This window comes from Aythya fuligula, chromosome 5, assembly GCF_009819795.1.
Source record: "Aythya fuligula isolate bAytFul2 chromosome 5, bAytFul2.pri, whole genome shotgun sequence".
NCBI classification, from domain to species: Eukaryota; Metazoa; Chordata; class Aves; order Anseriformes; family Anatidae; genus Aythya; species Aythya fuligula.
The window spans coordinates 60455321-60467735 of NC_045563.1; the positions used below are offsets into that span (position 1 = coordinate 60455321).

At 41.4% G+C, this 12415-nt stretch overlaps 1 protein-coding gene across 6 annotated transcripts in view; it reads left to right on the top strand.

The window, feature by feature from the left end:
- The window catches only part of PLEKHA7 (pleckstrin homology domain containing A7), a 134372-nt gene that overhangs the window by 66549 nt on the left and 55408 nt on the right, over positions 1–12415 (top strand). For 4 of the 6 annotated variants that reach the window (XM_032188991.1, XM_032188992.1, XM_032188993.1 and 1 more), the window contains one exon: positions 8859–8942. The exons of the other annotated variants lie outside the window; for them this stretch is intronic. In XM_032188991.1, the coding sequence (XP_032044882.1) occupies positions 8859–8942 (84 nt within the window). The remainder of the gene's footprint in view (positions 1–8858; positions 8943–12415) is intronic. 6 annotated transcript variants of the gene reach the window in all.

Here is a 12415-nt window from a genome sequence, read left to right on the forward strand (position 1 = left end):
GTAATGTTTTATTCTCAAATTTTCACCGTCTGATAGTGCAATGTGAGTGTTGATTCAAGAAATTAAACACAATGTCATTATACAAGAGCTTTCATATTTGATTTACATTTGATTCACATACATAGACATAAAATATCCTAACTTCAGCACCGTTACATTATGCCAATAATATAAATCATTATTAATTTGTTATAGGTCATATTGTGACTCAATGTGCTTCGATTACATAGCAGTTGAGGAGGAAACACTGCTTAACCAAAAATAAGTCATTCTCTTTCTTTGGATTTATCTTGTTGGTTTATGTTTAGTAAAGGAAATTCTGGCATTGCATACACCAAAATAGTTCATTTTCAAAACAATTTGCTTGGGTTTCTGCATCAAATAAAGTGGTGAGTATTAAAAACAGAAAAGTTGTACAGAGTTCAGAACTGTTTAGTATGTTGTTGTAATTCCTTTTCCTAATGCTACTTTATTGGTTTGTTGGTTGTATAAAGCTTTATCTAGCATTAGTGTGTATATCTTACCATATTTTCCGTTGTGTAAATGCCATAAAGAATTTAATTCCATGGCAATATTTCTGTGATTACTTGGAAGTGTCTCAGAATTTCTCTGCTTGTCTGACTGGGAGCCATTGAGCGTTTCAACATCTCCGTAAGGATGACTTTTGGTCTAGGTTACTTTTTTTGACTTCATTTTACTGAATTCCTGTGAACTGATAGACCTATAAATCTTTTTTTAATGCCAAAGAGCTTTTGTTGAATTAAAAATAAATTTCTGGGTAATTTTATAAACTCTGTATAATCTAAAAAGAAAATCTTCCACGTCTGTTTTACGATTTTAATTCCTAAAATATTAATCTGGGATTAGTTTTAGGCTATGAAACATAATGTGTCTCTCACTACGCAGTGGGGGATATATTTGAGTAATGGTATGATGGAAACGTTTGGGTAAATAACATTTTAGTACAGTTTTATCAGCTTCATAGCCTTGGCTTCAGAACCATTTTCTATGAGGCATGAAAGACCATGATTAATACACAGTAACTTGTCATACTGTACTGACTGACTGGAATTTGTGTGTGTGGAGTGTTTTTTTTCTAAAACGGTATTACTCTTTGACAAGGCACCCCTTTTTGTCATGCTTGAAGCCGCATTGCCCAGCAGTGGCAGCTCTGAAGTGCTTTTCTCTTCTGGCCAGCAGGACCCCTGCCCGCACGGGTCTGCTGCAGGCCAGGCTTCGGCCCTCACTGCCCCAGCTCATGAGCCTTTGGTCGGTATAAATCCAGAGACATTCGGCTCTGGGTTAAAACAGGATCACGTATGACTTGTGCCAGTGGTCTGTGAATTGATACTAAAGTCATGTCTTTGTATGTCAGAGTTTTTCATTTCTGTGTGTGCCAGGCCTGTGGAGAGCGGGCCTGACAAAATTCGTCAGTTTGCCCCTGGTACCTGAGGCAGTTCTTTTGTTCTTTTATTACCAGTCTTCTCCCAAGCAAAAGCTTTATGTTAAGGGCCTTGCAGGAGTACTGCAGTCCTCTTTATACTTAAGATTTGATAGGGGAAAAATACTTCTCCTCTCCAAATGCATTGACATCTGGAGGAGATGCAGCATGTTTAATCCACCTGCGAGATGAGTGAGGAACTCCTTTAAAGCAGTCAAGAGTTAAACCCAAGGAAGCAACTTCATTGCTGTCATTTTTCACTTTGTGGCTTAAGCCTGTCCTTACAGTATATGTATAGAGTCCGAAGCATTTCCGAATTAACCGCCAGACACGCTGGAACAGCTTGTTGCTAATGAAGGCGCTTTCTGAAGTGCATGTGCTGGTGAACACCACCAGCCAACCCACAAGAATAGGTGTGTGCTGTAAGAATTGTGGTTTGTTCCTATTAAACTGTACTCCAGGGAATGTGACGCTCATATCCTTGTTTATTCTTCCGCTTGATGTCTGAAGGAGCTGGAATTTGTAGGATTGCCTTTCGTGCCTTGAGAGGACTGTCAAGTGGCAGCGAACAGGGGTGCAGATGGAGAAGGGAGTGAGACAAAGCCATGAGCATTTTGTACGTCCTTAACTACAGGAAAACCTTTGGCAGGGATGTGTGCCCTACTAGATAAAAAGCATGCAGCTGCAGGAACCCAGGCTGAATAAATTCTCATCTTTCATGGAATTTGTATTAGAGGAAATTAAATGGACTCAAATAGGTGTCAGCTATGAGGTCAGGCCAGCTTGCTCAGCTCTTTCTGAGTTCTGGGGTTGAGAAATTCCCAGGGCAGAGACTGCGCAGCCCACGTGGGCAACCATGTCAGTGCCCTGCCATCTGCTCCATCCATCCTTGTATCCTTCAGGTAAAAAAAGTGTAGCCTGAACTTCTTTCGGTTCAATGTATGCCTGTTTTCTCCTGCTCTCCTGTCAGCCCCTGCTGTGAAGAGCCTTCTCACCAGCTCCTTGCAGAAGGCCGCTGGTGGGTCCCCTCGAAGCTATCTTTCTCCAGGCCGAACAAGCCTGGCTCCCTCAGCCTCTCCTTGCAGGTCAGGTGCTCCTGAACATCTTGCTGCTCCTCTGCTAAATTTGCTTCGGTTTGTTGTTGTCTTTCCTGGAGTGGGGTCCAGAATTGAACTCAGTAGGCTGTACCTTTGAGAGAAGTTCATCGATAACAGCTATAATTCTTTAATCCTGTTCTGAACTCTTGTGATTGTGTAAGAAAACAGTATTTGGGTAAATGTTTGTTCTTCTGATGCAGGTTATGGATAAAGTGCTTCCATGCTATGGAGGGAGGAGAAGGGCAATGTCTTTCTGCAGTCTGTCAGAGGTCACACACAGCAGCCAAGCAAGGTCTCTTAATCTGCAGTGCTGTCCTCTGACGATTGCTTAGTCACATTATGCATTAACATCAATATATCAGAAGTGTGCAAGACTTAAGTTGAAATCTCCATTCAACATTAAAAACCTGGTAAAGAGCAACCTGAGTTGCTCTCCACGTGTTTCTTTTATTGCGGAAGGATTGGTTTATAGCAGCATTTTGTGTATAACTATTCTACAGCTTGGCTACTGTAATACAATTGTGTCATGTCTGTATAGTTTTCTTCTGTATGGCAGTCTATCAGGAAAATACTGCTTCATGTATGGTATAGAATTGACTAGTGATAAAAGGTGCTGCTTCCCTGTCCCGTCAATGACCTCAGTGCAAAACAAACAAGCAAACAACAACAAAAAAACAAATCCACGCTTCCCAAAAATATTTGATTAAAAGAATACTTGCCTCCTAAGGGAGCATCCATTTTCAGAGTTCCTTAATCTAATTGGACCATTGAGACCATTTCTAGGAAGGAGGGATAAAAATTAAACCCAGAGGAGCCAGTCATCTACATCATTGAAGAAACAGCTGCGCCAGCATTGGAGATGATGGCCGGGAGAAATACATTTATATATATTTTTATAGATCAATATTCATCTCATAGATACACATTTATATGCACGTATGTTTGTGTATGTGTATGCATTCAAATATATGTATGCATATATCATTGTTACATGTATTTAACTGCTGAACCTACTCCTGTTTCCATTTCAGACTGTCAGAATTTGGCGTAGATGTTCACGTGGTTTCCGTAAAGTACTGTACAAGCAGTTAGGTCTGCTGCTCACATTGCGATATTGGTGACATTTCATTGTCACTCTTTGTCACTCATTGTCCAAACTCTTTTCTTTAGGTCACAAGGTTCCAAATTCTTTTAGATGTTTTTGAAGGTACTACATTTTAGTCAGGTGATGTCTCCACAACTTCAAATACTTGAGTGGGAAAGAAAGCAAGGAACAGTCCTAAGTGAGTTACAGGCCTGTATTGTTAAGATGATGTGATATAATAAGGTGGTCTTTTGCTTTTCTAATTTTATTTTGGTATGATCAGAGATTTATTTTTTTTTTCAGCTGAAATTTTGAAGGCAAGGAGTGTAGTTTTTCTTAAACTGGGAAAGTAAGGAAATAAAATCAGATTTGACTTTTCAGGAATGCCCCCTTTTCTGAGGATTTTCTTCTCTTAAAAACTTTAACTAGCATACTTTTTTTCAAATACAAAGAAAAGTGTGAATAAGTGATACAATCTGATGTCGTGCAAGTGATCCCCTTATCTGTCTTTGGGCTTTAGTGTTGGTTGTAGTCGCAGACAGAGCTGCTGGAGCTAGTTACAGAACTCTGTTCTGACTAGCAGCTAAAAGCTTGTGATGTTCTAAGGAGGATATGAGATTTGAGACAATCACATCTACTCTGATTCTTACCTAAAAGTTAATGGGCTAAGATGTGAGATAAACTATCCTATGATTCTATAGGAGAGGGTGATGGTTTTGACCTTATTAAATCTACTGGACACTGATTTCAGTGGAGCAAGGATTCTGCTGCTACTCTGAAGAGGCACCTAGCTATTTTAAACTAAAATCCTGAAAAGATGTTTGTGGTGTGCATCTAGCTTGTAGTAGTGAGTACTATTAGTATTGATTAAAAATCTTCTGAATTATGTCAGTATTACACTGTGTTTTTCTTAGAAAAATATTCTTGACAGCACTTCTGTGGCACTGATTTTCTTGGAATATCTTAGATATTCTTCCCAACCAATTCTAAAAGCTGAAATGAAAATACAAACAGAAACCCCTCAGCAATGCTTAAGCTGTTTTGATGCTATTTGTGTATTTCAGCAATATGTTGTGAAGGAAAGCAACCCATACCTGAGCGCTTGCCTGGCTAGATGCAAGCACTTGATCCTTTTGGAGAATTCCCTCTCACTGCAGACCAGAAGCTCTTCACCACTCAAGCTTTTCTGTCTGCTGCCCTCCCAGCAGGGTCTCCCTTAGAAGCAGAGGTGCTCACCCCAAAGTCTCACCGCCGTTTGGGACTTTCAGCGTAAAGTTGTTGGTGCTTGTCTGCTCTTGAAGCATAACGGAGTCAGCCAGCAGCAGAAGTAAATATCATAGAAATGGCTCGTAATAATTTATAGAGCAGTCCACCCAATGACAGCATGATTACTTCTGCAATCTGTGCGTTTGTTGTTAAGGTGAGGAGGTAGACTCGATCAGGAGTTGATTTACACGTTTCAAGATTCATCTGTCTGGGCATTTAAATGGCTCTAGAGGCAATATATAAACTTGCTTGACTTCAAATGCAAGGTCATCAACATAAGTCATGGCCAAAAGTTAATTATTAAAATCTGGCTTCGCTTCAAATACAAAATAAACCGAAAGATAAAAATAGGTGAAGTTGTGCTGATTATCAGTGAGAGAGGAAAAGGGCCTGCCCTTGTGACTTACACTGCAGGACTGGGGACTATATTGCAGTTGTGAGGTTTTTCAGTATTTAAATTGGTTAAATTTCAGGATACTACAGGTTACGTTAGTGCAAACAAACAGGAGGCAATGCTAAATTGGCAGACTCGTTTAATCAGTAATACTGGAGAAATCTCGTAGGCTGCACTCTGACGGCAAGCAGCGAGGTGTCAGCAAAGGCTATGGGGCTGGCACGCTCCCACCCCCCAGGAGGAAGAGAAATGGCATTTAGGATGCAGGAGGTTAGCTGCTTCCAGCCCGTAGCCCAGGGCCAGCTTGGAGGTTATGTCGGGTGTTCAAGCAGCCAGCTTGCAAATGGGGCTAATATTAGCCAGGTGAGTGAGGGGTGGATGTAGCTTGAAGGCTCACTTGTCGTGCCCGTTACACACGGTAGATTTCTGAACAAGAGAAACTCTGCAGTTGCTATTCGGAGGAGATACAGGTGGTATTTCTGCTAAGCCAGTGGCTGAAAAACATGAGCGCGAGAAATACTGTGAGCTAAGTCTAAAAATCTAATGCCACTTCGGGATTTCTTTATTTCATTCTGATCAGAGAGGCTGATATGCCTGGGCTGCATCTATTTAAACACCAAAGGTTCACAGGGACTGTGAGATCTGGATGCTACTTGCAGAAGAGTGACAGACTGGAATAACTTGGGTGGGAAGGAACCTCAGGACCCCTTCAGATCCGACCCCTCCTGTGCAGAGCAGCTTCACAGACAGAAGCAACCTCGAGGTCTGATGAGCTTGCTCGGGGCCTTCCCTGGCCACGTTTTGAGCATTTCCAAGGAGGGAGATTCCACAGCCTCGCTAGGCAACCTCCTCCAGTGTCTGACTGCTCTCATTGTGGGCAAAAATCGCCCTGCTCTCTAATTCCTTGGTGTAAGGCATTAGCCATCTGTTGTATAGATTGTGTTGAACGGTATTGCTTATTCTTTATGAGTCCTGTGAGGCAAAACATTTAAATTCTCACTTTTCAGATTCAAATAAAGCCCCGTGTTCCGCAGAACTGCCTGTGGTGCTGCCTCTCTCCTCCTAGCCAAGTGCTGCGTATTGAACTTGCAGGTTTGCAGGAAGTTTTGGCCTGGTATGTGTCTTTGTCCGTGAAATTGCTAACTGTGCTTTCTCTAGGAACAGATCTGTGCTTCTCTTTCTCTGCTCTTCCCCTTCAAAACGGAAAACTCCTCCAAAATGCAGCTGCTCAAACACTGAAGAGGTGTTTGCTTTCTGGCTGAAACCTTTATCATTAGCAAGTAGTATTTAGTCTATTACTAATGAACTCGCTCTGTAATTACAGCAACAGAACCGATTCCTATTCCAAAGGCCTGGAGAATTTATTTCATGGGAAATAATAGAAGATTTGTAAAAGTGCGAGGATGGTATAATGGATAACTTCATTTCCCAAATGGCCCCGGAGCACTTCTGGAATAGAGTCCTTTTTCTTAGTCGTAATTACAGAGTTATTAATGACTAAAAGCCTGCAGATGAAAACTTGTTGACAGTTTGTCAGACTCTGGAGAATGAAGCTGACAAAGTGCTTTCACTCTTAGGGCTGCCAGTGTAATTGCGTTTCTGGTTGTACTCCTAGCCTTCGTATCAAAGGTTAAACAGACTGCTCCGGTCCTGATTTGAAAGGAAGTGCTTTCGGCTTAAAACTGCTTGGGCTGTGTGATGAAAAGGGAACTTTGTTGTTACTGTTACCGCTTATTTATTAATTTCTTTGAAAACAGCTGCGAGTCCATATTCCTTTCTTGGGATGTATTCCCGGACCTAGAATACAAACCGAGGTTGAAGTGCTGCCTCTTCAGAAAACCATGCTTCTGCATCCTCTCGGGAGAAAAAGACCGTGGCTGCTTTGTAGGTGTTTGCACTGCAGGGTTACTGCAACTGCTTGCTCCCCATCTCTGGTGTCAGGAGCAAGCTGAGGAGGTAGAAACTGCCAACTTCTGTCACAGAGCTGGGGCTTGGACAAGCCCTTTTAGTGCAATAGCAGTTGTCACTGCTCTCGTTTTATCACTGCTGTGTATTATATTAGTCCCTTATTTATGGCATTCTGTAGCCAGGCAGATTGAAAGAGGGTTGAAAGGTTCCCAGTACAGACAGCATCCTCTGCTGCTCGTGGTTTACGTGAACCTTTGTGGGAGCAGGTATCAGTAAGACCTGAGAGGAGACTCAACTGCATCTTTTTTTTAATCCAGGCATGTCCCGAGCTATTGACATTTGAATGTTATGTTTGTATGAGCTGTGTGATTTTCAGCTGTCCTGTGTGCTGTAGAAAGGCTGTAACCTTTTGGGAATTTATTTATTTTGAAACCCGAGAATACCTAAGGAAGTGTGTACCCTATTCTGTTTCTGGGTGGACATCCTGCTACCATTAGGTCAAATCTGTAAGACCTGAAATAGCTGGTCATTACAGGAGTCCAAACTTTAAAACAGAAGAACAGAGAAGTATTTATTTCTGAATCTTTGAGGTATAAATCACTTAACAGCCTTATTTTTTATAGTTTTGTTTCATGGTTTTTGGTAACATTTTGCTGCATTTGATGGGAATTCTACTTAGGGATATTGTTCACCTAAACATTGTTAACTACTAGCATGGAAATTCAGAACATTAAATAAGTGAACTGTCTCATTACTCGTTCAGTCTAAGGCTCCTTAGCAGTGAGTCAGTCACAGTCTTTGTAATGAGGAATTAAGACCTTAAATATCGTATTTCTTTACGATTTGTAATTTGTATATGGCCCTGCTTTGGGAGGTGGAAAGACAACCTGAAATAAACTTTCTTCACTCCGCATTTTGGCATTATATGAGTACAGTTACACAGGTAGATAAAGTAATTGCCTTTAATGGACAGTAATGATTTATAAAGGGTGTTAAAACAGATAGTAGTCTGGGGGGGGAAGGTTGATTAAAAAACAATTTTAATTCAACTCAGCTGCAGTACTAAGTTATGTTGCTTTATATAGGCTATGTATCTAAACAGTTAAGGTTAAACATAATCTTATGTGTAGAGGTACAAAGAAAAAGCACTGATGATATACTAAGGAAGAAAACAACATTTTATAAATGGCTTCCACAAAACATCTCTCAGTGATCTCATTAAATATTACAAATTCGTGTGGGACTGTGAACTGTCCAGCAGCATTTTAACTTATTTGACCAGTTTGCTGGGTGAAATTTACAGAAATACGAATCAAAAATTTATGTTGTGTAGATTTTATGTTAGTGACTAAATAACACTAAATAACACAGTAATAGTCGGGTATAAATAATCATAAATTCAAGTACGTCTCCCTAACTAAGCTATGTAACTAGTTTACTTTTAAAACATTAACCTCCTTAATAATTAAAAGGTGTGGTATGCCACTGGCACTCAACAAGAATGCAGCAAGAAGCTTGAAAAGTACCTAAGAGATACGTTAGAGTAGCAGAAGCTAAGCGTCAATATAAAACATTCTGCCTTTTTAGGTATCATTGGTATATTTTACTGAGTTTAGCACTTCAATATTAATTTTTTTTTCTTATTTTTTCTTTTTGTTTTCCTTTCAGCCATAATCAGCAGACCACGTCATTTAGACATCCTGTGACAGGACAGGTTTCTCCAGAAAATATTGAATTTATTTTGCATGAAGAGTAAGTAGTTCTATACCTATGGCAAGAGATCTAAAATAATAACACATTTAATCACGGTGGTTTAGTAGTTTGACAATTCTTCTGGTACTGTAGCAAAAATGTCATAGAGCTTGATGCTTAAAAATGTAATTCTCATTGAGATAGTAGCATGGTTTTGAGTCTAGTGCTGTTCCGCATAAGGGCTGGAGAGGAAAACTCTACCAGTTCTTTACTTAAAGAAAAAGAAAAAAGAGACATTTAAATAGGATGTTTACATAAACTGTCACTGGTTATGTGTCACATGTAACAAAGCTTTCACGTGTCTTTCCAGGAAACTGAAAGGTTTGTACTGAAACTGAAATACACAGAAATATCACTATTTTATGTTGTAATTCAATGCGTTTCTTACATTTTAGTTTTTCTACGTTGATTGTGTCTTGGGGCTGTTTTTTATTCAAAAATTTTTGTTCATTCATTCTTCAATTTATTCTAAAGCAATAAAATCACCTATATTTCCGATGTATTTCCTACTTCTGTCATCCATGCTGCATGCTAGGTTGGAATAGGTAGGAGATCCTGGAATCCCTCCTGTAACTGGATGGCTGGGTATCCCTTCAGTGCTACGTCACTTCTAAAACTACCCCAAAGAGCAAGAGGCAGAGGACAACACCAGATCTCTTTCCCTGTTCCAGCCTCATCTTACAACACTGCTTCAGCAGCCTCCAGCCCTCACCTGCCCCTCTTCACACACGACAGGGCTCAGACACCATGTTGCAACACCCTGCACCTGGTGGTTTGTATGGTTGCCCTCATGATTTTGAGCGCTTTATATTTCAAATTACGTGGCATTTTAATCCGTTTTGCGTTTAATTTAAAGCAGTATTGCATTAAGGGTGGTGAGGTGGTATTGAATCCACAGGCCTAGGATTCAGGCCTAGGAGGCCCTAGGAGGGCCTCATGAGGCTCCCAGGAGACTGAGCCTTTTGTGGCAATGCCTTCTGCTGTGGGCCTGGAGGGGAAAGAAGAGGTAGAGCACGACGGCACAGCTTTCTGCTCAGGGCTTCTGATACAGCCCTGAGAAGAGCCTGGTTTAATGGTTTTTAAAAAAGCCAAGCACCATACAAGCTTCTCTCCCGAAAGCCCAAAGTAAATCCAAGGGCCAATCCTATGTTAAGGCCCATGCTAAGAACCAGCACAAAGTAGGCTGATGGCCACATTTTGCTGTGATTAGGTGTAAAGAGCATGGAAATGCTGCTGAGCCAGAGGTTCAGCACTGAACACCCCAAGTGTTCGGTGGTATGTGTGTGGCTTGCTGCTTGGGTGGGGGGTGGCTCGTTACAGGCATGCACACGAGCTGTTCCCAGTCATTTAGCAAGAAGAACAGGAGCAAATCTCCAGAGCAATACAGACAACAGCCGCTGTCCATCTGTGTTCTGGCTTCCAGCCATTAATAGATCTTGAATCTGCTGGACGGTTTCAATCAGATTTAGGATGGAGAAAATTCATACACATGTCAAGGGAAATAGGTGTTTGGACAGAAGTCCTTGGAGTGCTTCCCTGAGTTACACACACTTCCTTGGGTTGTTTCTGGTTTTGTAATTGTGGCAGCAGAAAAAATGCTGTGAGAATTGAAAGACTAACTGGCTGATGGCATGTGGCTTTATTGATCTTCTGTATATATCAGAAGCCTTTTTAGAAGAGAAATTTAGGTGTTTATTGGGAGGGCAAACAGATGAGCAGGCATAACTTGTCACCTGCAGACTTCAGTTACTCATACTGAGATGATATCAGAAGCGAAAAAAAATAATCTTGCAATGCAGTAGAGTTACTAGAGCCACGTGGTTTTTATTCCAAGTGAAGAGGGAATGACTGGAGGGATATACAGGGGGGTGTTTGTAGTAACTGCTCAGGAAACAGTCTTTGCAAGAACATTTTTCTGAGCTTTGTTATTGATCTGAAGCACAAACAGAATGTTTTTAACATTAGATATTTTTAATACACCAGTTAAAATTGCTCAAAGGATGGCATTAAGTGCCTGAGGTGCTCTGATTTCCTTCGTTTTGTACTTCTGCTTGCAGCAGTGTAGGTTCTGTACAGACGCTGTTTGTTGCCATCACATCTGAGTTTCTGGCAGATGACACTGTTGACATAGGTGGATGTCTCTGCTGAAATCAAGGGAGCTGTCAGCACCTCCCGGTCTTTAGATGTAGGAATTGCAGCGGGGCTGTGTGACGCTTTGGGTTCTTTTCTGTCAGGCATCCAGGATTTGTACGGAATCAGTGTTGTAGGTTGTATGTTCATTTGGAATCAGTTTGGTAGATCGTATCCTGTAATGAAATGAATTTCACAAACAGGACGCAGTTGAAAAGGTAGTCCCTGGGTTTGCATGATCTGTGGAAACTGCTTCCATTGTAAGATCCTTTTGACCAAGAATACTCTTTTTCTTTTTTATTCAAGCATTCTGTCTGAAGGAGCAGCTCTCTTAAGGGTTTCTTCTACATCAATTTCTTCTTCAGTGCTGTTGTGACGTGATTTATTACTTAAAGGTTGATTTTAATTTCAGATTAGGGCCAAAGCCGGGAGTCGATGGGACTAGTGGGGAGACCTAGGCACAAGCTTGTTCAAGCTGCAGCAAGCACATCTGTTAAGAGGACACATTTAACATCAGGAAAGTAATTTACAGTAATCTAGAGATGATGAATGTGTGGCCTGTTCAGGCCATTTCTTACCCGGGAAGCAATGTACTGGGAAAAAGATTTGAAAAGAAGAGTTTTGGGAAATGGTGAATGATTTCATCCTAATGCACTTATGATCGATTATGAACCAGAAACCCTTGCCTCACTTGATCAAATGAGATTAAAAAGGCCCAGAAAGCCACCTGTACCTTGGGCTGCCCCAAAAACAGTGTGGCCAGCGGGGCGAGGGAGGGGATTCTGCCCCTCTGCTCTGCTCCCGTGGGACCCCACCTGGAGCCCTGCATTCAGCTCTGGGGTCCCCGGCACATGAAGGATGTGAAAGTATTAGAAGGAGTGCAGAGGAAGGCCACAAAGATGGAGCACCTCTCCTGTGAAGACAGGCTGAGGGAGCTGGGGTTGTTCTTTAAATTCTTTACTCTGAGGGTGCTGAGGCCCTGGCACAGGCTGCCCAGAGAAGCTGTGGCTGCCCCATCCCTGGAGGTGCTCAAGGCCAGGCTGGATGGGGTTTGGGCAGCCTGGGCTGGGGGAAGGTGTCCCTGCTCGTGGCAGGGGGCTGGAATTGGATGGTCTTTAAAGTCCCTTCCTACCCAAACCATAATTCTATGATCATTATATATGTATTTACTTGAAAAACCTATGATAGAATTGCTTAGGATAGACGTGTGCAATGTTTAGTTCTCTATCATTTTTCTATAAATAGCAGTTGTTAACTTTATACAGGAAGGAATAAGCAGGCACTTACAGGGACGTGTATAATTGCATCTGTTGCTAATCACTAGTAGTTGTGTATTAAAAATG